Below are 23,181 nucleotides of genomic sequence, written 5' to 3' on the forward strand. Positions count from 1 at the left end.
ACGGGGAGGCCCTCGAACATACGCAAAGCTGACGCGGTATAAAAGTTTGGTCCAAACCAATGAGCATAGTGTTAATAACATAAACGAAAGTCCAAACGAAACAGTGAACAATGAAAATACACAAAGTGATGCGAGCCAAATGACAACTGTATCACCTAAGTCAGCCGATGAACAGAGATCTAACGTCATCGAAGGCGACTCAAAATCGAGAACCGGTCATTTAAAAACTAATCAAGCTGCATACATCTTTGAGAAAGACAAATATACCGAACCAATTGCAGACAAATATACCGAACCAATTGCAGACAAAACCAAAGATGAAATAAAATCAGATGACGATACTGACAGATCAGTTGATGGCAGCATCAATAAAGTAAGCAAAAGGAGTAGTGATTACAAAGAAACCATCGAATGTTCGGTGGTGAAAAACTTTGTTTTCTCTTTTCAAACGGATACCTATAAGCACTTTTACATTCGTTCATTTGATGAATTGGATAACCGGGGTATCCTCGACGAAGACGAATTTATGTACTATCAGAAAAAGTACGGAGATTTCCAAAAGGCTGCTCACTTTGTCAAATATCTAGGATTTGCTGTGGTATCAGTGATGATGTTTGAGGTAAAGTGTGTTTATATTACTTGTATTTTTAATATTAGGTAAACCAACTGATTGGCATAGACTGCTTATAACATTATAGTTGAGTTAGATTCAATCCATGTTCATATTATAAACACTTAATTACTTTTTCTGAAGTAGTCATCTCTTTGTTCACAATGACTGCGGTTCACATCTGTTATCCAAAACATTATAATATTATCCTCGCTCTGACAAAATTAGGCCAAATGCATTTGAGTAAAACAAAGTCGTCCAAAATTCGCCTGTGCAGTCCGAACAGGCTAATCAAGAACGCTATGTTTCTTTTCAAATTGACTTTCGTTGAGAAGAAATATCCTTAAAATAAAAATTCCATTAAAGGGGAAAGGGTCGTCCCTGTTTAGCCTGTGCGTACTGCACGCGCTACTACTGGGCTACAATTTACGCCTAAACGTTAATCTTAATTTTTCCACAACGAACCTCGTATGTTGGAAAACAAAATTTGTTTCGAACGTTCATATACAAAATATAAGGGTTAGATTGATCCGTGCTCTGTGAAAATGGTGTTTAATACATGTGCGCAAAATGTCGTCCCAGATTAGCCTTTGAAGTTCGTACAAGCTAATCAGGGACGACACTTTACGCATAAACTAGATTTTTGTTACGAAAAATATCATTTAAACGGAAAGTGTCTTTCTGATAAGCCTGTGCTGACTTCACAGGCTAATCTGTGAAGAAACTCTACGCACGTGTATTAAACCCCATTTTCCTAGAGCACGTCCCATATTAATTCAATCATAACATAATGTATGAAAGACTTGAAAATGTGTGAACAAATACATATGTTGACTTGTTTTGGAATACAATTGTTGACGCGATTGCAAATTATTTACATTTCTACAATATTTGTACGTGCACTTTTTAGCTCACCTGAGCACAATGTGCTCATGGTGAGCTTTTGTGATCGCCTTTTGTCCGTCGTCCGTCGTGCGTCGTGCGTTGTGCGGCGTCAACATTTGCCATGGCTGCCAAGGGGCGGGGCATTTTTCCTTATATGGCTATATATGGCTATAGTAAAATTTTGTTGACACTGTAGAGGCCACATTTATTGTCAGATCTTCATGAAATTTGGTTAGAAGGTTCATCCCAATGATATCTTGGATGAGTTCGAAAACGGTTTTGGTTGCTTTAAAAACATGGCCACCAGGGGGGGGGGGGGCGGGGCATTTTTCCTTATATGGCTATATATGGCTTTAGTAAAACCTTGTTAACACTCTAGATGCCACATTTATTGTCCAATCTTCATGACATTTGGTCACAAGATTGGCCTCAAAGATATCTTGGATGAATTCGAAAATGGTTACGTTTGCTTGAAAAACATGGCTGCCAAAGGGCGGGGCATTTTTCCTGATATGGCTATATATGGCTATAGTGAAATCTTGTTAACACTCTAGAGGCCACATTTATTGTTCGATCTTTATAAAACTTGGTAAGAAGATTTATCCTAATTATATCTTGGACAAGTTAAAAAATGATGCCGGTTTGTTAAAAAATATGGCCGCAAGGGGGCGGGGCATTTTTCCTTATATGGCTATAGTAAAACCTTGTTAACACTCTATACGCCACATTTATTTTCCGATCTTCATTAAACTTGGTCAGAAGATTTGTCCCAATGATATCTTAGATGAGTTCGAAAATGGTTACGGTTGCTATAAAAACATGGCCACTAGAGGGCGGGGCATTTTTCCAAATATGGCTATATATTGCTTTAGTAAAACCTTATAAACACTCTAGAGGCCACATTTATTGTCCGATCATCATGAAACTTGATCACAAAATTTGTACGAATGATATCTTGGATGAGTTCGAAAATGGTTCTAGTTGCTTTAAAAACATGGTCACCAGGGGGCGGGGCATTTTTCCTTATATGGCTTCATGAATCTTCATGAAACTTTGTCAGAATATTTTTAAATGATATCTTAGATGTGTATGAAAATGGTTTCGGTCTGGTCAAAAACATGGCTGCCAGGGTGTTCACTAGTCATGAAAGTTGGTTGAACATTTTGTTCTAATGACATCTTGGGCCGCACAGAACAGGTCAGTTCCTTTGAATCTCAGGTGAGCGACTTCGGGCCTTACAGGCCCTCTTTTTATATTGTTATTTTCTTCATATCAAATAAATAACGTTTTGTACTATTAAAAAAGAATCAACCATCCAAAGTACACTTTGTCATGACGTACATATCGGTATGAGCATTTATCCACCGTTCGAAAATAAGTAAATTTCCTGTAAAATGCAGTTACAGTCGGTGATCAAATTTTTTAACGAAAACATGTCAGTTTCATTTCATTTCTTAAATATTTTGACCGTGCCTCGGCTACTTAAAGGATCTTTGTTTATACCTTCTTCTATTTTTATTGCCGCAATTTATTGCACTTATATACCAAACACATAAAAACACTAGAAATCGGGTGTAAACACTTGAGATTACATACAACTTAATTTATAGGGATGACTATATATAGTCCTGTTGTGACAATGCAGACGGTAAGGAACATCGTTTTTAAAGCTAATAGGTAAATGTTATTTCTCTAAACCGTTTTATGCCACGGAAATGTGACACAAATTGTATAGATGGCATTTAAAACCTTATTAGATCTAAGCATTTACAAATACTATTAGAATATTTCAAGCGAGTGTATACTACTCTTGACAATATAGAAAAATAACAAATTTTCATATCATTTATTTAAAAAATCACGTAGTGCTTTTCCGGTGCTCGTTATGTAGTTTGCAGATAATAAAACAAATTAATAATATAACATAGTAGTATGTACTTTTATATATTGCAATAATTTTGTTTTATATATAAACACGTAAATCGTTAAATGCTGTCAAGAAATGAAAACAAAACGGTGAATTCAATTATCGAGTTTTTAAAATGTAATATTGCGTTAATAAATCGTTTCTAAAGGTACGGAACATGTATTTCCTATGTTTATTTTCATGGATATCATTGAAACATCAAGCTTTTTGTTAAAAACTATACATTCACATTTAAAAAAATAACCATGGATATTATGTTTAGGATTTGGTGTCTAGCCTTCATTTTCATATGTCACGTTTTCTTAACTCATTTATACCTAGAGTCTATAAATAAGGCCTTGGCAAACAGCGTAGACCCATATGAGACGTCGCATGATGTGGCGTCTCATCAAGGTCTGCCCTGCTTGCTTAAAGGAGTTTCTGTAAGAAAATTTCTAAATATAGAAATAAATATACTAGACATCCCTAATTTTGGAAATAAATTGATCAAATTCAGAAGGATGGGAGAGTCCACTAGGCATAAATGGGTTAAAAAATTCCCCAACAATATTCGTCGTACGTGTCGCCAGCATCCTCTGGACCTTATTACATGCCAAACTGTCTTTTAATATGTTGTCATCTTATTGCAGATAGCGCTTAAGTTTATTTGCCTAGGATCAACATTTTTCCGCAAGAAGATCGAGGTATGACCATTTAGTATTAGCATTAAACCCTCTTGAGCAGTTATATGATCACTATAGCTGTTTTACTAAGAGACATATGTGGGAAAGATTTTAATAAAATGCCATTGATACAACGTAGAAACCTATTTTGACGATGTTGTTTATTTTGAATAGTTTAGGAGTAGTTGTAACTGACATTTGATAAATTAAATATCACTTAAAATGCCTTTATACTTATTAAAACAGTATACTTTGGCAAATAATTATTCGATTGCTATAAGTTGATAAAATTATGTTATTTATGTATATATTTCAAACTATTTAACGTTTTCATTATGTGTTTAGTTCATTGATAACATTTAGTTAAAAAGTAAAATTACATTTATATAATTTTTTTAGTAAACAGTAAACACGGAGCATAATTAAAGAACAAAAAAAAGTTTTCACAGCTCGGTCCATTGTGTATAGTGACATACGTTAAACAACTTTTCTTATGACCTATATATTCCCTTGAAATACTTTATAATATTGTATCCGCTCTTTGGCTCGCGTGTACTTACTTTCCCCTTTGCGTGTTAAATAGTATGATTATCTAATGCCTTATTTCCACGTCGCTCGCTTTCAAATAGCCTTTTCCTACGTCTCTCTCCTGTAAAATATTCCACCTATTTAGGTTTGCAGACCTCGACGTCAAAAAGCCCTCCTGTATTATTTAAAAAAGAAAAGCTACAGTATGTACATGTACTATACATCATTATGTACGACAAGATGGTAATTATTTGCTCTGCTATTAAAAGGTATTTGATGTATGCATCGTCATCATATCGTTCGTCCTCGACGTTGTGTTTATCGACAGCAAATGGTATGAATCGAGGAAGGACGCCACCACCATCCTGGTTTTACTTATGCCCTGGAGAGTTGTGCGCATTGTTAACAGTAAGTGTTTGTAACTTGGAACCAAAATGTTATGTTTCAACTATGTACTCATCTTTGAGAACTCCAGAGTTACATAAACATGTCTAAATGTACTTCAAGATGTAAATCGTACAAGAAATATACGTTTTCACTTAAAAAATTGCATACAATAAATGTTAAGTAAACCATTAACAGCCAGTTTTCTTTCAGACCAGTGGTATATGCACGTTTTACTCAAACGTAGTGTTTTATAAATACAGGATTTATGAACTCGTGTTCATGGCTTAATATGTGGTATTGATTTAAAACAACAACAGCATAATTGTTCTTATACATTTCACTGTCATTTTGGCGAACCGATTGTCAGAACATGGGAATCAGAGCAAATTGTTACATCATGAGAGCAGTGTCCAATTATCTACCGTGTCGTTAATACGACTGCGACAATCACATTTCGCTGTTGAACGTTCTCCATGTACATCGTTTTACCATTTTTCTTCAAGGCTGCACGTAACAGAGGAATATGGCGAAATGATATGCCAATATTCAGGCCTGTTTATTCGCGGTTGTTTTAATGGACAGAAAAAAAAGCATATATGAGTTTTAAACTTTCTCTCCTGATATAAAGAGAATTTTGCAACTTAGCTATTTCTTTTGCGTTTTTGTTCTACTATCTTACACAACACGTAAACATACATTATGTGTATGTTGATGGGGATTTGGTCGAAATATGATTAATCCGTAACAACAGCATACTCATTTGTTGCCAATACTTTAAAACTCGTGGCCACGACTTCATACATCTTGGCCTCAAAGACACGCTTACATACATATAATGACATTTCAACATTAATTAATGCTGTCTTGCTGGTATTCTTATGGCGAACCTCCACAGGACAAAGACGCCAACAATATGCCAAGACTGTAGGCTTGGTTTACAGCATGAGATCGGTGACATTCCTGAAGCCGTTTTCGAAATTGCAGGTTTTTATTACATATAGGTCGCCGTGGTGTAATGGATATGATGTCCGCCTAGCGACCGGGAGGTCAAGGGTTTGATCCCCACCGTGAGAGCGTTCTTTAGATCTCCCCAAAAGACACAAAGTACTGGTTCTAGGCCCAGGAAACGGACTCGAGAGCATTTATACAAGCCTTAGGCTTTCGATGCAATCGAGCTAAAAAAAAATAGGTTTAAACTAAAACTGCAGGTTTCCTGATGACGATCAACCACAAGCATCACATAGAAATGCTGACCCTGAGGCGGGCAAAGAAGAGGGTCGACCTTAAGCTGAAAAAACTGCGACATCTCATGCTAGAAATGCGGGTAAAAAGGCAGGATACGATCTTTGAAAATATAATTTTGTTAATTTGCCCGAGAAGATTATTATAGATAGAACATATGCATATGTTTAAAGTTTGTACTAGATCAGAAGCTAAAGGACGTAAATGAATATGTTGTAGATGTATTCTAAGAGTTGATCAAATGACAAATGAATCCAGATTACGGAACAGATGCCACTTTGTTTACTTAAAATAAAAGAAAAATATTATCACCACACAATTGTGATAAATTATAATATTTTTGATTTGAATAAAAGACGCAATCTTCCAAAATAGTTATTTATAATACATGTACTATACAAATAAGGTTTCAACGTTGTTGCTTTTCTAAACTATTTGTAAAGGAAAAATGATTTTCCATCTTCACAAATATAAAGCGTTTCAGTAATCTCGCTTCGTAAAACTCATAAATATCAATTTGATGTCAATAATAAAGAGAAGCTACGGTTCAAGACATAAGCCAGTCCCTTCTACTGTAATAAATCTGACGAAAATCAAAATCTTCATAAATATGTCGTCTGTCGTCTGCAGTAGACAATTAAGCAGACGAGATTTGTTTGGAGTAAGGCTGTCATCGCCCGGTCAAAAACGATAATGCCGAATGACAATATTTGCATAGACATCGGAGTACGCTCCTTCATGGCAGTAAATCCATTTTCTCTTTCAGCGCGATATTGATTTGCTTATCGGGCTTGCCAAACAGCATGGGGCGACAGAACCGGAAATCGTCAATTGTATTTGTGAGTATTTTCTTACACTGCGATCGGTAATTTCAATATTAGGAATTCTCTTAATTTCTAATCAATACGTATAATTAAAATAACGTTTTTGTTCCGCCTCTGCCTTTTCGAGAAAAAGGACATTCTCAACTGTAACGCATAGGTTAGTCAAAAGCAGACGGTGGGCTGGTTCGATCATTCATAGATGATGTATTTTGATACGTCTGTCGTGAACTCATTTGTTAAAGTAAACCTGTGTACAAGCATGATTGCAATATTTAAAGGACAATATCTTTAAACAGATTTATGACTTAATTTTAATAGTAGTCGTGTAGAAACACCCTAATGAGTCCACCTGATATTACATTAAACGCACAACTGGTATCTGCCATATGACTTTTTTTGAGGCAAACATCAGTAAATATATTTCAAATTTGGCTATTAACGACATTCCATTGTGTACGTTAATTGCGACATTTCTGACATTGTATGGAGACAAAGAAAATATTAACACGTTTGAATCATACAACAGTCTTTCTTAGATCTATCAACATGTTTCCAAAGCTAGTTGTGTGCTGTCATGTAATGAAAACTCTTAATTAATCGACCGTGTCTTTACTTCCGAAGGTTATAATACATTCTGTTTCAGACGGGCAAGGTCGCGGAACAAAATCCCTTGCGGCAATCACCGGCCTGGCTTCCCTTATGTTCATCAGCACACTGGGTAAAGAGCCCAACGCTCCCATCGACCCCAACGAGAACAATTACATGTACAACATGCTCATCAAGGAAATACTAAGCGACGAAGAGGACGCGGATAACTCGGATCCCTTTACGATGGACACTACCGATACTAAAGTAGGACTTTAGCCTTTAGCAGCAAAGTTTTGAGCAATGATCGCTTAAATTACTCATTATAAATGAGCAAACATTTAATTTAGAAGGATCAAGAATAAAACATCTATTATTCTATATTTTGCTCCTTCTGCTTTACCGAAATTTGAACGTATGTACCGCTTTTGAGTTTGCAATAACTCAGCTCACTCTGAGAAACGATTTCGAAGAAAATGGAGCTTTTACAATATACACCACGATAAATAACATCGATGGCAAGCGGAACTGCAAATTTAGATGTAGTTGAATGGATCGCATTTAATTTTGTAGTTAGTTTGTTTTGGTTTGTTGTTCATAGGTTCATTGGTCCACTGAGGGATTGCATGTGTGTGAATAATTTAACTTGTTCATTAGACCTATATCATCAGCATCTTGCCAATAATACATTCATTAATTTTGAAACAAGATTCATGCAGAATCAATTTTTTTGAAAATATGCGTATGTTTTAAAGTAGATTTTTGCAAGCCGGAGTCTTCCACTGTTCAACCCTATGAATGTCCTTTCATTGCAATCCGTCGTTATATGATATTGGAATTCGATTTTAAATGGCTAAATAATAGGGGAAGTAACGAATGTGCATACTGTTGATTTACGAATATTTTGTTGTCTCCCTTAAATTTATGTTAACTTATATAGAAACACTTATAATCCTCTAAAAAAAACTATTGTTCGATTCATAAATGAATGTAATTGAATTGGTTGGTATAGTGGTCGTAAGACAGAAATATCGTATGCTCGAATCCTGTTTCTTAGCATGTTTTAATATTTTTCCCACGGGCTTTAAATTACATGTATGAACACGTAACCGGGGGCATCGATATGAATGATATTATTCACAAAATTCGTTTGGTGCGTAGTTCATCGTTTAAACAAAAAATGCGCGTGTAACGCAAGTTTAAGACGGTCGGGTTTTAATGAGTCATCTCAATACATTTATATTAAGTAGGATCATAGAATATGATCTGAAAATCACTTAAAACATGCTGACCTCAGCCTTGTCTCGATCTAGTTTGCCTTTCAACCAGCGATCATAGTCAGTGGCCCGCTAGCAAATAATTGAGCCGCGTTCGGAGAAAACTGGGCATTTTGCATGTGCGTAAAGTGTCGTCTCAGATTAGCCTGTGCAGTCCGCATAGACTAATCTGGAACGACATTGTCCGCTTTTATGGTATTTTTAGTTTCAAGGAAGTCCCTCCTTTCCTTACCGAAAATCACGTTTAGGCGGAAAGTGTCGTCCCTGATTAGCCTGTGCGGAATACAGAGAAAGCCGAATTATTGACTAACTTTATTACCGTAACACAATTATCACTTGAAATTGTGATGGAATATCATTTGCTTCAAGCATTCACCCTCAGTGGTAGAAATACGTAAGGTAGAAAGGCACGTTGTATAAAGAGCATTACATATGGTGCCAAAAATTTTATTTTTCTATGACGTCAACATGAGAACGGATATCAGCCCGTTTCAAGCACTGATTCGAATGTTATAATTGTGTAGTAGAAATGGTTTTAAAGTTAAAAGTATCAAGGGGTTTACAGTTTTAATTCGCATGATTCAATTGTATGTGAGCGACATGGTGGACATCGTATTGCAAACGAATTTATGATGTAAGCTGATTACAGAAATAAAGTCTCTTTGTCGAATGGCATTCTTTCCATGAAATATATGTTTAATAATTAAAGTACATGACACTATCCTTTTTCCAATAAGTGTTCCACGAGGTGTCATAAAATAAAACGAGTAATGTGATAGCTACATATGATATGAGTAGCATGCTAGAGCCGACGTGTCTATGTGCATGTGATTATAACTCAGGTAAATATGTGTCTTGTTCTATAAAAATTGGGCAAAATGCATGTGCGTAAAGTGTCGTCCCATATTAGCCTGTGCAGTCCGCACATGCTTATCAGGGACGACACTTTCCGCTTTTATGGTATTTTTAGTTTCAAGGAAGTCACTCCTTACCGAAAATCAAGTCTAGGCGGACTGCACATGCTTATCTGGGATGACACTTTACGCACATGCTTTAAGCCCAGTTTTCTCAAAACAAGGCTAAATTGTATATTATTTTTGCTTATCGTTGTTAACCTTCCTAATAAAACGTAACGTGGCTTGATTTCTACGCATCAAAACTGCACATAATTGTTTATTACCTGATACACATATTTTACTGTAAGTAATGTCTTAGACATGTATATGAAGGTAAACTAACCATTCAAAGTATTAACACATTCTATTCACTGATTTTTCTCTTCGTAGATAACAAAACCATATAACGGCTCTTGACCACTTCAAAAACAATACATTCAAACAACAGCCCAAACAACGAAAAATTGGTTGACAAACGATTATCAGTCGAACGTCATTTCTAAATTTAAATTTTCAGTTGGAATGCGAAGAGGCAGGAATCTGCATGGAAGAAAAGGACATTCGACCACAGCACGTTAAGGAAATCAGGGAAGTAAAGAAGATTCGCCGGCGCGTGACGTTACCAAGACGACACAGAAGTTGTAGCGATGATGAAAAAGCGGTGTATTACATTAATGACGGATATGACGTTACATATGACGTCGAAAATACCGAAAAGGAAGGAACTACAGGCCAGTTTTCACGACGAGATAATAATTCTGTTAAAAGCATGCCGTACTTTGAAACTACCCAAGACGGAAAATCGATTTTGGTACGTAAAGTAATTCTATTTATATTTAAGAAAATCGGGCCCCGATTTCCCGAACAATCTTAAGCCTGTTATAAACATGATTTACTTGATAAGTGTGAGAATTGTGTAATAAGTAAGATTACCACTCTTTGAACTAATATTACTTGTTAATAACCAAGAAGGTCTGCTTTGTTGATAAATGTAAACTTTATAAAGTACTTTTAAATAAGCAACTTGAGCCAGATACTTCTGAAACTACCTTTATAATGCTTTAGAAATGGACTGTTTATCAACACTACAAAACGAGGTGGAAATATTTAAATATTTGAATTTGCTCAATTATTCTGACCACACACAGCTATGATGTAAGCAAATAATACAAAAATAAAGTCAGCTAAAAGAGAAACGGCGAAAACGAGAGTTTTTTCATTGCACTAATTTTTATGCCCCCGGTAAGGTGGCATATAGCAGTTGAACTGTCCGTCAATCAGTATGTCAGCATGTGTGTACGTCCGTCCGTCCGAAAAAAACTTCAACATTGGCCATAACTTTTTCACTATTGAAGATAGCAACTTGATATTTGGCATGCATGTGTATCTCATGGAGCTAAACATTTTGAGTAGTGAAAGGGGAAGGTCATCCTTCAAGGTCAAATGTCAAATATATGGCGTCTGTCCGTCCGAAAACTTTAACATTGGCCATAACTTTTTCAATATTGAAGATAGAAACTTGATATTTGGCATGCATGTGTATCTCATAAAGCTGCACATTTTGAGTGGTGGAAGTTCAAGGTCAAGGTCATCCTTCAAGGTCAAGGGTAAAAAAAGTAAAAAACACAATTCGAAGCGGCGTTTTTATGAAGCTGCACATTTTGAGTGGTGGAAGTTCAAGGTCAAGGTCATCCTTCAAGGTCAAGGTCATCCTTCAAGGTCAAAGGTCAATTTTTTTCCAAAGCGGCGTTCTCATGAAGCTGCACATTTTGAGTGGTGGAAGTTCAAGGTCACGGTCATCCTTCAAGGTCAAGGTCATCCTTTAAGGTCAAGGTCATCCTTCAAGGTCAAAGGTAAAAAAAAATCAAAGCGGCGTTATCATGAAGCTGCACATTTTGAGTCGTGGACGTTCAAGGTCAAGGTCATTCTTCAAGGTCAAAGGTAAAAAAAAAAATCAAAGCGGCGTTATCATGAAGTTGCACATTTTGAGTGGTGGAAGTTCAAGGTCAAGGTCATCCTTCAAGGTCAAGGTCATCTTTCAAGTTCAAAGGTTAAAAAAAATAATTTCAAAGCGGCGTTCTCATGAAGCTGCACATTTTGAGTTGTGTATGTTCAAGGTCAAGGTCATCCTTCAAGGTCAAAGGTAAAAAAAACACAATTTCAAAATGGCGCAATAGGGGGCATTGTATTTCTGACGAACACATCTCTTGTTTGGGATAGGTCGATAATTATGTTGCAAATCATCCATCACAATATTATACCGCTGATTCGCTGGATATTTTCTAAACGCATTTAATTACTGGATGATGGATATATTCGCTAATAATGTAATTTGCATTGATTGTTGCCACTTAACACATGTTCACAAATACTAGTATATACTAGCAAGTTAATTTACTCAAAACAACATACAAAACAAATGAGCATTATATGAAATTCTGTCGTTTTATCAAGTATTTTCAAAACACACTCTTTATCTAAGTAAATGACACTTATTTGATTCACTTTTTTCTATTTGAGACGTTTGAATTCACCACGCAGGTTTGGTGACTTTTATTTGCTTTACTTTTATTATTTCAGACGTTTGAATTCACAACGCAGGTTTCGTATTTGTGAATCAGAAAAATGCTTCAGAAGTTTCGCTGAACTTTGCTTGCAAATTCCCGGTGGACCAAGTTGACTGCATAAAATCGTTGCCACGATCAACGTCCACGTTACCGCAGTTTAATGATTTAGTCATGTCATGGCCTACACAGAAAACCCAAAATAGTCATCGTTAATGATCGTTATTTAATGTCACGTGAATATAAAGGCCACATGTGGCATCAGATAAGGATGGAGCTGTTTAAAGCTGGCCTCAGTCTAAGATTTGTAGTAGCAATTTGAATAGTATTTGGGTCCGCTATTGATATATAAAGTGTGTGTACAGCTGCCAGCGTGTTCTTTTAATGCACAGGGGAAACCCGGTAATTAAACAGCACTAAAGGCTTCGGTTCTTAAATTAAGTTTGGTTTTGCTTGGTACTTGTAGTTTTTGTCACTAATATGATCACACTGTGCTCATTGTCAGATTTCGTGATCGCCTTTTGTTCGGCGTTCGTCGTCCGTCCGTTGTTCGTAAAAAGTTTCGCTCGAACGATATTGCATCATAAACCGCTTAGTTGCTTTTAACCAAATTGCACAGGATTTATCCTCGGGTGACCCTGTTTCCTAAGTTGTCTGTATAGTTCCGGTGGGCTTCATATGATGGTCACAAGTTTTGAAAGAGATTAGAAAATATGCTAACAATCTTTCCACAGAAAGCGCAAGGCTGAATGCTGATATATATGGAACGTGAAATTTTGTTGTCGTCTCTTATTAAGCCTGTCCAAATTAAAAGCGATCATCTTTCCTTGTGCAGGTATGAAAACTACATGTCTCACATGTCCAGTATTTGCTAAAGAATGTATTAATGTGGCCCTCTGAAAATATTCTTGAAACTATGCTCCCGAAGCCGTTGACATATTTGTATGTGGTAACGTACATAACATCATGATGGGCTTCTGGGCTTCTAAAATGTTTCTCATTATGGCCTTATGTGAAAAAGGCCGTACCCCGCTTACGGGATCATTTGCTCTTGTTGATCTCACTACGTATTATTAAATGACTTTAACCATTTTCTTAACATTCATGTGCTTTTGTGTTCTTTTATTTTACAAACAATACACCTGGTGTCATTAGATACCACGCTTTTTAGTCACGTTGCTTATTACTTAAATTAGAAAACAATATATATAAATTTTAACTTACAATAAGTTATTTTACATCAAGTCGTGGAGTTTGAAAGTCATTTCATTAAGTAAAAACTGGGCAACCCGGATATCGTTTGGATCGTTTTAGTCTTGATATAAAAATCACCAAAAACCTCCAGAACGCAAATACGAGACCATCATAATAAGGAGAGCGATCTAGGTGAATTAACCCTCTCATTTTGCTTTAAGATATGTTTATATTTGGAATTGAATGGCAGATGCTCGCATGTTTCAATAATACAGCATAGTGAACAATACAAAATGTTCATCCGTTTTAACGATTTCAAGAATGGACGAATGGCGATAACATGTTTGCATTTACTAATTGGAACGTTAAGGTTGTTTATTTACATGATATTTACTGTGAACATTGTAAATACCTGTATAAGTCACTGTATTGTAAATGTTTTTTTTAAAGTATGCGTATTTTATCAGAGCAATGTTTAACCCATATACGTTATAAGTCGTTTTGAACAATTGCATTTTGTGAAGTATTATTTAATAAAAAAAATAAAGTGCGTGAATATTTATATTTGCACCCGATCTCTTGTCCTTTATGTTTAATTTATTTACCTTCTTGCAACTCCTTTATGAAAAACCCAAACACGCCGCCATCTTGGAAATAAGTTCCAACTAACCTCGCTTTAACCCGGTAAGCTTCCGTATACGCAATCCCCCCCCCCCCACCCGCCCTGGTAAACGACTTGTTCCAGCCGACCCAAATGGATACGTTCGAATATTTTATTAGCGGTTTCGAAAGAAATCCCTAGAAACATTGGCTACACTTATAATAAGCCATGTGGGGACACGTATAATGTCATATCCCGGATTGTATTTATTTCTACGAATACTATTGTTTGGTTTGAATATACGCGCACTTAAAAACTCACATTTAATAAGATGGATTTGCGACCCACAAGTGAAAAACAATAACAACAACAATTTAAAGTATGTTTTTTATTTAATTATTTAAAAAGGAAATTGTTTTCAACTTTCTTTCAATATAAGGTTATACGCCGAATATATTTTAAACAAAGTTCGTGTTTAATATTGCCTTCACTACCCACATTAGCTAAACACATATACACCTATATATACAGCTGCACTAAGATTGTTTTGAGTTAATGAATTCTGATTTGTCTTACGTGGCGTTAGGCAACCTTTTAATTACGGCATTGCAAAACAAATTGATTAATTTTCAAACGATTAAAAAAATATGCGTGTTCATGAAAAGCTGCACACAAAGACTCGCTGGCAATTACGTAATTTTCGTAATTGGCACAGATAATAACGTAAAACTTGTCTTAGAAATTGGTCAAATATAAAAAGATCTTCGATTGGTTGTCATATTGAATTATACGATTGTGCGTTTTTGGATATGCATTTTTGTGTACATGGGTATGGTCCCAACTGTCCATTTAGATTTGGTCCCTCGACAAGATGAACACATTTGCATTTTTAGACATTCAGACGTTTTACCGTAATCGTTAAAAATACATGTCATGTAAAGATATTGTTTTAAGGTGGATGTGGGAGTTTGACCTCAGAAAGCATGGTGGTAAATGAAAACGTATATCAGAAATGGTACACAGTTCGAGCTCCTGAAATAGATTCCATGTACACTTCTTTTTAAAAATTATATATTACATAATCAGTCCACTAAGATATACCGTGTTTTGTGTTAAACTTAATATATTAAATTACAAGCGATATGCGAATTGACACGTGAAAGGCTAGTTTATGTATTCATAAACCCATTTTAATAAATAAGCATATGAAACGTTATCAATTACAGAATTATTGGTCTTGTTTTTTTTTGGAATGTAATTTTGCGTGCTCTAAATGTCGTTCCTCGATTGCCGTAAAACGGAACTGGGATACAACATACTGCTCAAAAGCAATAATTCTGATTACGAATTCACATGTTATTTGTATTAAAGGGACCTGCTGTTATATTACTACTTTTTGTGTGCAAATTGATTCCTTAAAGGATCAATCTTTAAAAAGATATTCGGTGTATATTCTGATTTTAAAACTTAAGCTTGACCATTTACATTTTGAGATAATAAGATTAACAGCAGAGTTTTATTTTTGTATGTTTACAGTTGTTTTGTTTGTTATCCAACGCATGCAATGTTTTTTATTAAACGGTGGTTTGCTTATTAATGCAAACACATGTTAATTATGGTCGATACAGTTTATATATCATTTCAGTGTTATTATCACATTCCATGTTTGTTTGTGTACGTACATAATCTGTTTTTTTTTTAAATATAAGACATTCCAGAACATATTTGCATTACATATAAATGTAGAGGGAATTACATTTACTATTGTTGTGTAATTTATTACGTGATGCTAAGCATAAACAATTGTTCGGCTTCCCTATGAGTAGTTTTATATGTGTCGGGCCTAATATCTTGCGATCGATTCCAAATAACTGCTTAAACCTCCAGAGATTGACTAATATTAACGATTACTTACGTAAAACAAAGCACATCAGCAACCTTTGTATAAGGCCGAATTCAGCGTAGAGGTATGATATTAATATATTAAAACTGCAAACTTGCATACGTATATATAAATGATACCACATCAAATCATGTAACTGTATGTGTCCTCAAACAGCATATCATGTATCTAAGATTAGTTTCTTAAATGTTCAGAAAAGCGTGTTATATTAGCATTTCACTATGAAGCAGTTTTCTTTCCGCACATTCAGATCACAAAATAATATCACGTTGCGTTTTGTAAATAAACAATCAAATTGCTATTCGTTTAGATGGATAATTGGTTACAGTCTGTGTTATCAAAAGCAAACTGACAACCTTGACATAACTTAGTCTTACCTTGACTTACGATGTGAAGACAGACCTTCTGACTATTGACCTTACTCACCAGCGAGATGGAAAGTATTGCGCTTAAAGAAGTACACAATGTTTGTACTGGAAAGCTTGCTGATGAAAAACCCAATAATTTCATATGCTTGCATTTAAATATATAACTATATAACATCACTTTTCGTAATTATATCAGGGTAGGGAAAAATGGGAAAAGCAATATTTTCATAGTATGAAAACATTGGAGCACAATATGAAGATAATCTTGAAAATTCAAAACGTAGCCTTTAGAAGGAACGAATTGGCTGGTGAAAAGGGTCGGGCAAACACAATAATTATTTGAAGCGTTAAGTGTAATACGGTTAAATACGCGATTTAGTTATGTATGGATGTGCAATAGTTAATGCTCAACATTTGTTTATCATGGTTTCAAAACGAAATACAATATTCCTATACTTTTAAATAAGCCAATCCAATTTAAAAGTATCCCTTGGCGGGAAAATGCATCCAAAAATTGTCATGAATTTTGTAAAGTGTCATGGTGAAAGGCTGGGTTAGACCATAGGGACCCGGCACAAAACAATAATATTAAACAATCATATATGATGTATAATATATAGGCAAGGGGTTGAACGTGCAAAATAAGCAAAATGTCACAAATTCAACAAAAGAGCCAAAAAAGTTATTATCGTTTAAAATGTATAAACCTATATATAAAACTGTAGCTAAATATCACCTGAAAACGTTGGCCATACAAAATTGGCCTCATTTCAACCATTTAAGAATAACAAACTGACACATCGGACGAAATCGACAGTTTTTGCCACGTAAGACAAAACCACGCACTCTGATCTAACCATAACCCTACGTGTAAATGCGTGCTAACAAACAATACAATCACATTTTATCGCTTTACAATGATGAAAAATGAGCCAAATAAACAACTTACCACTAAAAACGTATTCCAATACAATCAAAATGAGTAAGTATTTTGAATTTATTTACATCGATTCATTGAAAGTAATCAGGATCGCCATTTGTCGAAGCGTCGTTGTTGTTGTGACCAGTTTTCCAACAAGTAATTTCATTGGTTGATACCTGGCTCCCGGCACTGTAGTCGTTTATTCAGGAAGCTGTAACAATATCACGGTAAAAGAAACGAATTACAACAACAAGTAACGAATGTAAACAAAATCACATTTTCTGTAAAAAGAACATAAAAGTTAAAATAATTTTAAATAAAAAACAAAAGATTGCATTTCATATTGCAAGCGGAGGTCACAGCCTTTTGTAATAAGGATCGGCCGGAACTGGTAAAAGCCATGTTATTAAAGAAATCTGTAAGGAACTTACAGAAAAGGGTAAACAAGTGCAACTGACGCGCAGCATTGGAATACCTTGTACTGTGTACCCTACCCATTTGAATCCATTAACAGTGCACACATTCACTGGAATAGATGATTGAAGACATGACTCCACGGAAATTGCATCAGTATTAAATAACAATGCTAAAAATGATAAAATTGTAAATGCAATAATGGAAACTGATGTATTAATTGTTGACAAGTGCTCAATGATAAATAAACGTACATTTAAGTCCATAAAAATGTTTGTGGCATTAAAAATCCTGATAAAACCTTTAGAGGCATCTAGGTGATATTCAGTGGTGACTTTTTTTCAGTTGCCACCGGTACCTAACAAAAGCTACAGTGATGATGGCACTTTTTGTTTTTAAGTGAATCGGTATTTGCTCATGTAGTAACATTTAGTGAAAATGTACGCCAAAATGATGAACTTTTTGTTCAAGTCATTTCCGATATTTATCGAGGTGAATTTTCAGAGTGTGTTAACACTTTTATGAACAGTGCCAGTAAACCTTTACCAGAAGGTTGCAAAAGTGTGAAATTATTTTCAACCAATTTACTTGTTGACATGTACAATAGAAATCGTTGAATGAAATTCAGCCGGAGACATGTATGAATTCAAAGCGACAGAATTAACAGATTTGACTGTTCCTAAGACATTATGGTTGAAGGTTGGATGTCCAGTTATTTTACTGCGCAATTTAAGTGATTATCTTGTGAATGGTTTAACGGGAACTTTGAGATCTGCTTCTAAAAACACAGCTAGAAGTATACTTCCCAACTCAACAAAAGAATCATATCTTACATAAAGAGTCATTTACAGGTAAAAATAACTTGTCATGTTTTGCTATATAATATGTATGAAGTAATAAGGCCACATGTTTGTAATTATTGATGTTACAGTTTACCATAATACTTAACCAAATCAAATGCAAGCATTTCAGAAAAAGAAATACTTCATTTTAGTCTGATTGGCTTCCCTTGTTTTAAATTTATTAGAAATATAATAATTGAGCAATAACATATACTAAATAATTAAATGTTTCCTTGTTACAATGTTAGTGAAATAAATTAGTCGGTTTCGTACATTTTAACAGAATGTTTCTTTATTTTACAGTGTTTTATCCAAAAACAAACACAATCATTGCAAGCAGACTTCAGTTTCCGGTAAAGCCTGCATATGCCCTTACAATCCATAAAGCACAGGGAAGTACACTACCTTGGTAAATATAGTAAATAAAGTACATACAGTTCAATGCTATCTGTTAACATCATGCAACATTATAACATGGCCAATAGCTGTATATGAATTAAAATAAAAGTAATAAAAAATGTTATGGCCTAGTTTTAAATTGAGTTATTTATATAAGGAGTAAAACTACATGCAAGTACATGTATTACAATTGTTAGCAATTTAATAAGTTAGTAATATATAATCCACAATGGAATAATTGTATTATGAACAGAATAACGATATTATTTTATGCATTATTTTATTTAATGTTTAAGGGTTCAAGTAGACTGTTATGATATATTCAAGCCAGGCAAGCTTTGAGTTGCAACTTCTAGAGTTAAGTCTTCTGATGGGTTACGTGTCTTAAATTTTCACCCTCGGCACATCTGCAGCCCACCTGTTGTTATACGGAAGATATTGAATATGAAAAGCATGGAAACAGTTGGAGATTTAGGCTGCTGTAGAAAGAAAAGGTATCTATACATTAAAGCATTATTGGTACATGTACCACCACCAATAGATTTTTCTCTAATTTATTTTTAAGCGCAACATGGACATACATCTTACTCACTATATGGAACTGCCAATAACTTGTGATAACAATTTTGTTGTCAACTTCATGTTATGATGGTGGTGACTTGAAACTTCACACAATGTTGGTCACGTCATTCAGATCAAAGTATTTTGCACATCATTCAGAATTACTTCTGCAACGCCAAAAATTGTTTTAAGATTTGTAGTCCTGACTGAATGAAATTGTCACTTTCAAATTTCTTTTCTACAAATTGCATACAAAATCACTGTAGTTATTCTTGCAATCCCGTGTAATTCATCTGTATAATTGTCTTGTGAAAAAAAGCACTTCCACAATCTGTACCCTTCTTGCTAACCTATATAATTCAATAATGAACTACCGTCCGACCTGTGTTAGCGGTCAGCTCTTTTAAGCAAAAACCTGCCATAAGCAGCCACACTTTTCATTTCCAAAATGACCTTCTATTGTGCATATGCACCTCTGTTAAGCAACCACCTGCTGTAAGTGGACACTTCTGCTGCTTCCCATAGGTGGCTGTTTATTACAGGTTCAACTGTATACATGAACCTTTCTTGCGAATTCATGAAGTACACTTGTTGATATACTGTGATGTAAATACTAAAACAGTTTCCTTGATATGACTTGAAATGCAGTATACACATACATTTTTGAAGACCGAACAGTTAAGTACTATCTTATTACCTTAAATTCACTGAAAGTAGAACTAGAAGGTCTTTTTTGTAATGACTGCTTTATATCCAAATGGCATGGTTCATATTCTACTTTGGTATTACCAGCATTAGACTTTTTAGACACAACATTTTGCCCAACAAGAATACTTTTAACAGCTCTCTGGTATTGTAAGGCACTAGGATTGGTATTTGCTCCGTGGTATGTTGACCTTTGCTGGTTAAAAATGTTTTCAATAACATCGTAGTTGACCAGTCCTGAAGTTAAATACATTACAAATGACTTACTGAGAACTGTTTTACAAAGTGCTGTAAAACTAAAAATACATGATTGCATATCTTCAGAACACTGTTGTGATAACAGCCTTTTCTTTCTGTCTTTTCCTGGAATTCCGGGACAATTCAAAATGAAATTATCCCAGTTAGACAACCATGTAGCCACATCATGTAGTGTAGATATTCTGTTGTCATCTAAAGATTTTATCTCAAGTCACGAACAATATCTATAGGTTTGGATGTATTTTCCAGCAGTTTAATCACTCCATTTAAAGCCTCTATAGCGCTCAAAATCAACGAAAATTTCGTAAAGTGTTTCGAAAGAATAAAGTAAACACCTAAACAATCAGTGTTCCTTTTTCATTATTGTTTTGCATATTTAATTCCGTTTAAATTTCGATATCTATTCATACGACACATGACCACTAATATGGCACCATTTTAGTGTTCGTGTGTCGTATGGTTAGATTTATTCGCGGGAAATTAAAATGGAATTAATTGTCACAAATAAATAAAAACGAGCATTTTGCATCTACAAAAATCTATGCAATCATACCACATCTAGCGTTGAATTGTGGCTATTTCTATAAGGAACGCTGATTGTTTAGGTGTTAACTTTATTTTACGAAATACTTAAGGAAATTTTCGTAGATTTTGAGCGTTATAGAGGCTTTAAAGGGGCCTTTTCACAGATTTTGGCATTTTTTTTAACTTATTCATTAAATGCTTTATATTGATAAATGTAAACATTGGATCGTAAAAGCTCCAGTAAAAAATCTAGAAAAAAATAAAAAAAGGAAAAGAACATTGCCCGGAGCAGGTTTCGAACCAGTTACCCCTGGAGTCCTGAAGTAAAAACGCTTTAGCCTACTGAGCTATTCCGCCGAGTACACATTCTTGACGTATTTTATACCTTATATATGCAATCTTCGAAGTTTCACAAAATTTAACGACAAAAACAGAACTCTCCAAATTATTCAATCGTTTCGCGTTGCAACGCTTTATAATTTTTAGGTTTTAAAATCGTCAAAAGATGCATATAATGGCTATATTAGAGCATGGTTAATGTTTAGTATTACTGTTTCCTCACAAATATCATAACTAAAACGAAAACTTACGAATCTGAAACAACTTTTTTCAATTTTGTCAATTTACCAAAGCGTGAAAAGATCCCTTTAATACTTCACCCTTTTCACCCAGATTTTTATGCTCCCCGAAAATTTTCGGGGAGCATATAGTTGCCAGTTTGTTCTTCCTCACTTTCTTACTTCCGTAACACCTTTGTCACAGTTTCTCATAGCACCTTCAATACTTTACCGATCTCTTTCATATTTGGCATGTAGGTACCTTGCATGGACCTCTACTTTTTGATGAGGTTTGAGGTCACTGGGGTCAAGGTCAAGGTTACTGAGGCTAATAATAGATTTTTCCGTCACACTTTTGTTACAGTTTCTCATAGAACCTTCAATACTTTACCGATTTCTTTCATATTTGGCATGTAGGTACCTTGCATAGACCTATACCTTTTGATGAGGTTTGAGGTCCCTGGGGTCAAGGTCATCGAGGCTAATAATAGATTTTTCCGTTACACGTTTGTTACAGTTTCTTATACCACCTTCAATAGTTTACCGATCTCTTCTAGTTTGGCATGTAGGTACCTTGCATGGACCTCTACCTTTTGATGAGGTTTGAGGTCAAAGGGGTCAAGGTCACCGAGGCTAATAATAGATTTTTCCGTCACACTTTTGTTACAGTTTCTTATAGCACCTTCAATACTTTACCGATCTCTTTCATATTTGGCATGTAGGTACCTTGCATGGACCTCTACCTTTTGATGAGGTTTGAGGTCAAAGGGGTCAAGGTCACCGAGGCTAATAATAGATTTTTCCGTCACACTTTTGTTACAGTTTCTTATAGCACCTTCAATACTTTACCGATCTCTTTCTTATTTGGCATGTAGGTACCTTGCATAGACCTCTACCTTTTGATGAGGTTTGAGGTCACTGGGGTCAAGGTCAAGGTTACTGAGGCTAATAATAGATTTTTCCGTCATGCTTTTGTTACAGTTTCTCATAGCACCTTCAATACTTTACCGATCTCTTTCTTATTTGGCATGTAGGTACCTTGCATGGACCTCTACCTTTTGATGAGGTTTGAGGTCACTGGGATCAAGGTCACTGAGGCTAATAATAGTTTTTTTTCGTCATGCTTTTGTTACAGTTTCTTATAGCACCTTCAATACTTTACCGATCTCTTTCATATTTGGCATGTAGGTACCTTAGACGGGCCTCTACCTTTTGATGAGGTTTGAGGTAACATGGGGTCAAGGTCAAGGTCATCGAGGCTAATACAAGATTTGTTTAGGTGGTTATTAACACATAGATTGACAAAGCGCATCATCGGGGAGCATCCATCAGTTTCACTGATATTCTTGTTTAAATATAATTTCATGGAATTCAGCATTTCAGAATTAAGTACATCTTTTGCTAGATGGTTTCTCATTTTTAATTGTGATTCAAGATGAAAATGTTTTCTTGATAACTTCTTGTGAGTTTGTAGAGCATTTTGTTGGTCCCAGTTGAAAAAGTCATTGCCAATGAAAAGTGTAAAAACTAAGGAATGTCAAAATT

The 23,181-nt window shown here is 35.1% G+C and overlaps 1 protein-coding gene across 1 annotated transcript; it reads left to right on the forward strand.

Annotated features, from left to right (window-relative positions):
* Positions 1 to 139: 139 nt before the first annotated feature.
* Positions 140 to 14,055, forward strand: LOC127854215 (uncharacterized). The gene is made up of 7 exons (XM_052389275.1): positions 140 to 373; positions 4,882 to 5,020; positions 6,208 to 6,323; positions 7,008 to 7,080; positions 7,709 to 7,917; positions 10,341 to 10,634; positions 12,404 to 14,055. Exons 1-7 carry the CDS (start codon positions 140 to 142, stop codon positions 12,437 to 12,439), a joined length of 1,101 nt encoding a protein of 366 aa, XP_052245235.1. The 3' UTR covers positions 12,440 to 14,055.
* Positions 14,056 to 23,181: the final 9,126 nt, after the last annotated feature.

Source organism: Dreissena polymorpha, chromosome 1, assembly GCF_020536995.1.
Source record: "Dreissena polymorpha isolate Duluth1 chromosome 1, UMN_Dpol_1.0, whole genome shotgun sequence".
Lineage (NCBI taxonomy): Eukaryota > Metazoa > Mollusca > Bivalvia > Myida > Dreissenidae > Dreissena > Dreissena polymorpha.

Coding starts and splice junctions, on each gene's coding strand:
- LOC127854215 (XM_052389275.1), top strand. CDS start 140: ATGACAACTGTATCACCTAAGTCAGCCGATGAACAGAGATCTAACGTC. Junction 5,021..6,207: donor AGTTGTGCGCATTGTTAACA/GTAAGTGTTTGT, acceptor CTAAAACTGCAG/GTTTCCTGATGACGATCAAC. Junction 10,635..12,403: donor AAGACGGAAAATCGATTTTG/GTACGTAAAGTA, acceptor TTATTATTTCAG/ACGTTTGAATTCACAACGCA.